This window comes from Melanerpes formicivorus, unplaced genomic scaffold (genome assembly GCF_026170545.1).
Source record: "Melanerpes formicivorus ecotype bairdi unplaced genomic scaffold, bMelFor1.0.p_v2 SCAF_24, whole genome shotgun sequence".
NCBI classification, from domain to species: domain Eukaryota; kingdom Metazoa; phylum Chordata; class Aves; order Piciformes; family Picidae; genus Melanerpes; species Melanerpes formicivorus.
Genome location: NW_027142376.1, coordinates 2,757,836 through 2,763,518, shown reverse-complemented (window position 1 = coordinate 2,763,518; position 5,683 = coordinate 2,757,836). Strand labels below are relative to the sequence as shown.

General features: G+C 43.8%; 1 protein-coding gene across 1 annotated transcript; it reads right to left on the bottom strand.

The window, feature by feature from the left end:
* Nucleotides 1-1,997: 1,997 nt before the first annotated feature.
* Nucleotides 1,998-5,369, bottom strand: LOC137448440 (cytochrome b-like). Its single transcript, XM_068152973.1, is given in 3 exon segments — nucleotides 1,998-2,602; nucleotides 3,070-3,211; nucleotides 5,142-5,369. Coding segments are annotated over 3 exon segments (975 nt in total).
* Between the last annotated feature and the right edge of the window lie 314 nt (nucleotides 5,370-5,683).

The following is a 5,683-nucleotide window of genomic DNA, read 5'->3' as shown; positions in this document are numbered from 1 at the left end:
ATGTAGAGAGCAATAAGGTCACCCCTGAGTCTCCTCCTCTCCAGGCTAAGCAGCCACAGCTCCCTCAGTCTCTCCTCATAGGGCTGGTGTTCCAAACCCCTCACCAACTTCATTGCCCTTCTCTGGACTTGTTCCAGCAAGTCAACATCCTTCCTAAACTGAGGGGCCCAGAACTGGACACAGTACTCAAGGTGCGGCCTAAAAAGTGCAGTGTACAGCGGCAGAATGACCTCCCTGCTCCTGCTGGCCATACTGTTCCTGATGCAGGCCAGGATGCCATTGGCCCTCTTGGCTGCCTGGGCACACTGCAGGCTCATGTTCAGCCTACCATCGACCAGTATCCCCAGGTCCCCTCTCTACCTGGCCGCTCTCCAGCCACTCTGACTCCAGCCTGTAGCACTGCATGGGGTTGTTGTGGCCAATGTGCAGAACCTGGCACTTGGATGTGTTAAATCTCATGCCATTGGATTCTGCCCATCTGTCCAGCCTGTTTGAAGTCCCTCTGCAGAGCCAGTTTCTAGTCAGTATCTCAATTTTCATCTTTGATTTAAATGTAAAGATAGAAAAGCTGAGAGAGGAGTGTTCTTTTGCTTTTAAATTTAAATGAAACTTCAGCTTATTGCAAGTTACTGAACATGACTGCAAAATGCTTTAGGGTTTTTTTAATGTATGCCCAAATAGTGTGCTGACCTTGAATATCAATCTGCTGTTGGAATGATAGATGTGTTATTAGTTTCAGAAAGTATCTTCCCAATATTATAAAACAATGTATTCCTGCAGAGCATCCTTGTTGGCATTAGTCTCCTAGAAGAAATTAATTAATCAGACACTGTGATGATTTGCTAGATGAAGTAATTCACAAAGAAATTATTGTCCAAAGAGATAAGTCAAAAATCTACAAGCCTCAACAAGGTCCTACAGGTTCTAGTAAAGGAGATACCATCAGAGAATAAAATTCCTCAACTTTGTCTTGCTGTGGCAGGGCTTTTGTCTACATTCCACAATATGTAAATTAGGTCCAAAGCACATATCTGATTATTGCTGCATGTTTAAGCCATTGTCCAGGTTTGGTTTCAGTGGTTGGCTGGAAGAATTTATATGTCTTTGTATGGGGTAATTCCTATGTCTGGGGTCTACCTTCTTAGCTGGCCCTAAGTGCCACAGCTCTGCTGAGGCTAAGGTTCCTTCTCCTTCCTTTGCAAATCTTTACTTGAGGAGCAGCAGTGAAGTTTCTGGGTTTCTAGTGGGAAAAAAATGGATTTTTCTAGACAAGGCTTAGAAATGGATTTGTAGCCTTCTCTATAAACCCATGGTTTGCTCATCCAGAACTATCACCTCAGGGCATATAATTAGACTTTTGCAACTCAGATGCAGCACTAAGACGCTGTTAAGCATAAAGAGAGAAGCCATGTTGCATTTCACAGTTGTGAACACTTAGAAATGCAAACTCAAACACGTCCCCCCACCCCCAGTAAATCCAGTTCCTTATAAGGAACAGTAAAGTAAGATAATAAACATTTGTCTGCTTCTAGCTGTAGATTAGCAAATCACCTTCAAAATGAAATTAATTTTTTTGGTTGTTAGCTAGGAAACTTGAGCACTACAAAACTGCCGAGCAGAAGTTTTCTATTCAGCTTATGATATTTCAAGGGAAATGTGGCTTAACTAATTTTGGGGGTTGCAGAAGAAAATATTTTCTTCTCAGCCATGTCAAATGCATATTCCTGAAGCCAGTAGCCACTTCAAACTTGTGGAGAATCATAGACTGGTTTGGAAGGGACCTTAAAGATCATCTAGTTCCAACTTCCCTGCCACGGGCAGGCACACCTTCCACTAGACCTGTGAAAAATAATTCACGCCGGGGGGGGAGGTTATTAGTTTTAAGGCTGTGGGCAAAGTGGATTTGGGGGAGGGGGTTTGAGTAATTCTAAGTAGAATTATGAATCTTCAGTCTTTGTTTTACAAGACCAATGTTTTTTATAAACTATTAGAGTGTTTTAGTAATTTAGTAGCTTGTTTTCTAGGGTGCTGATGAGGGGAAAAAGGATTAGGGCGGTTGTGAAGCAGGCAATGGAGGATAATTGGCCGATGGTGATGAAGGGATGTTCTACTGGTTCGCTGCCGACTCAGATAAGAATGAAGAGATTGGAAACTAGGGTTCAGAATAGGAATTGGGAGAGGGGCCGGAAGGCCATTGTGCACTGTTTGGACATGTGTAGAAATTGAGGTAGGAAGAGAACTAGGATGGAGGTAGCTAAGGCTAGCACAAATCCTAGTTTGTTAAGGATTGAGTGTAAAATGACATAAGCAAATAGGAAATATCATTCTGGTTTGATGTGAGGTGGTGTGACCAGGGGGTTTGGTGGTGTGACCAGGGGGTTTGCTGGTGTGAAGTTTTCTGGGTCACCTAGAAGGTTGGGTGACAATAGGGCAAGGCTTGTTAAAGGCAGGGGCATGAATACAAATCCTAGGACACCTTTTAGGGAGAAGAATAGGTGGAATGGGATTTTATCACAGTTTGATATGATTCTGAGGGGATTATTTGAGCCTGACTCATAGAGGAAGGTGAGGTGAATTATGGTGAGGCCTGTGATTGCAATAGCATAGAATAGAATAGAATAGAATAGAATAGAATAGAATAGAATAGAATAGAATAGAATAGAATAGAATAAACCAGGTTGGAAGAGACCTTCAAGATCTTTGCATCCAACCCATCATCCAACACCATCTAATCATAATAGTATCATAGTATCAGTCAGGGTTGGAAGGGACCACAAGGATCGTCTAGTTCCAACCCCCCTGCCATGGGCAGGGACACCCCACACTAGATCAGGCTGGCCAGAGCCTCATCCAGCCTGCTCTTAAACACCTCCAGGGACAAGGCCTCAACCACCTCCCTGGACAACCCATTCCAGGGCTTCACCACTCTCATGGTGAAGAGCTTCCTCCTCATGTCCAGTCTGAATGAACTAAACCATGGCATCAAGCACCCCATCAAGTCTCCTCTTAAACACCTCCAGTGATGGTGACTCCACCACCTCCCCAGGCAGCCCATTCCCATTAGGAACAGGAGGAGACAGTGTAGGGCAAAGAATCGGGTAAGGATGGGATTGTCTACCGGGCTTCGAACACCTCCAGGGGTGGGGCAACCACACCCTCCCTGGGCAACCTGTTCCAGTGTCTCCCCACTCTCATTGTAAAGAATTTCTTCCTAATATCCAGTCAAAATCCAGAACTAGGAGACTGCCACAGTCTTCAGGAGGGACTTCATGCTGTAAGTTTAGTTCTGAAAAGGAACAGTTTTCCTTTCCCACAAAAAAGAAACAGAGGTCTTTTAGTGTGGTCCTCATTCCTACTTGTGTCTCACTCTTATTTAAATGGGAACAAAATTGGACCCTTGCAGCCATTTGTTATATTTTAAATGCATGACAAGCGAAGAGATGAAGCAGATGTACCAGAACAACACATACTAGCCCCTTTTGATAGCCTAGATTTATCTCTTGCCCTGTATTTCTTGAGATTATTCACAGTATGAATTGCTCTACAGGATACCCCTTCTGAGTACACTTAGTTCAAATTAGTCCTCTTGCTGAGTAACATGTGCACATAATAAATCCAGCTGCCAAATGTAAATTTTCTAGGAAATCTGTTGTTTTTCTTCTTTCTATGGAAATGTTCTGGGAATTTTATTTAATTTTTCCCCCAGTCCATTGGATCTTTCAATCCATTGGCCATTGTTTCTGTATAAAATTTCCCTAAGGTTTCACAATGTAGGCTTCAATATCAAGTATTCCACTGCAGAATCATCCTGTATTTTGATTCACTTTGTACTCATTATTACTGCTGAATTTTGCACAATAGATAAAAATAGAAAGGAGAAAGTAATTTTGGATTGGGGGGGTGGGGGGGGAGAGAAGAACACAAAAGAAGAGAGGTTTCAGCACAACATCATGTACCCAAACATGTATTTTTCTCAAAGCTAACCTATGGAATGCTTATACTACAGAAAGGATGACTCCTAAGTACTGCAGTGATTATGTGTCTGCTGTCCAGGAATGGACTCACAGAAACACAGAATAGTGGAGATTAGAATGGATCTCTAAAGATTACCCAGTCCTCTGCTAGAGCAGTCTTGACTAAAGCACAGTACACAGAAATGCATCCAGGTTGGGTTTTGAAAGTACAGAGAAGGAGAATCCACAACCTCTCTGGGCAGCTGGGTCCAGTCTGCTGGCACATTCACAAGAAAGAACGTTTTCCTTATGTTCAGATGGAAGCTCCTGGGTTGCAGTTTGTGCCCACTGCCCGTCTTAGACATCTAAGATCCCCTCTTAGACTTCTCTTCTCCAGGCTAAACAGCCCCAGGTCTCAGCCTTTCTTTATCAGAGAGATACGCCAGTCCCCTCATCATTTTTGTAGTCATTGATTGGACTCTCTCCAGTAGATCCCTGTCTCTTGAGTTCAGAAGCCCAGAACTGGACACAGTACTCCAGATGTCACTTCACTAGGGCAAAGTAGAAAGGGAGGAGAACCTCCATAAACCTGCTGGTCACATTCTTCTTAATGCACCTGAAGGAAACCATTGGCCTTCTTGGCTACAAGAGCACATTTCTGAACTTGTGTTCACACATGACAAGTTTGTTGTCCACCACCATTGCCAGGTCCTTCTCCAGCAGGTCAGCCCCTCACCTGCACTGGTGCAGGGGATTATTCTTCCCCAAGTGCAGGACTCTATACTTGCCCTTGCTGAATTTCATGAGGTTCCCCTTTGCCCAACTCTCCAGCCTGTCCAGATCTTGTTCAATGGCAGCACAGCCTGATGAGGTGTCAGCCACTCCTCTCAGTTTGGTATCATCAGCAAACGTAATGATAGTACACACTGTTCCTTCATCCATCTTATTGATGAAGATCTTGATCAAGGCTGGACCCAGTCCTGGCCCCTGAGGGACACCACTAGCTACAAGCCTCCAAATAGACTGTGCAACTGATGACAACCCTCTGAGCCCTGTCATTCAAACTACCCCACTGTCCACTCATTTAACCCATGCTTCCTAAGCACCTATGAGGATTTTATGGAAGAATGGTGTCATGAATCCATGTTGACTACTCCTCTACATGTCCATAATGAGCTGTTCCATCACCTTTCCAGGGATGGAGGTGAGGCTGACTGGCCTGCAGTTTTCTATGTTCTCCTTCTTGCCCTGTCTGAGGACTGGCATGTCATTGGCTTTCCCCCAGTCCTCAGGCAGCTCTCCTGTTCTATATGACCTTACAAAGATGATGGAGAGTGGCTTGGCAATGATATCTCCCATCTTGCTCAGCACTTGTGGTTGCATCCCATCAGAGCCCATGGATTTGTGGGTGTCCATTATTCAAGGTAATGATTAAGATCCATGATTAAATGATAATATTGTGTGAAATAAATTTGAGAGGAAAATTTTGGAAGTATATCTAATTGTTTGGAATGCCATGTTGGTTTCAGAGCACATGAAAACTGTGGTATGAACCTTTTGTCAGTTGTTCAAATGGAACCTTACAGAACCTGGCTCTGTTGTGGTCACCGTCCTTTATTTAAAGAAGGCAAGAACATTCTTCTGTGCAGGCTTCTAGCAGTTTGATGCATGTTTTATAAAGCTTGCAGATAAGTTTCATATCAGGAGAACTGTGTAAACGGAAGCTGTGC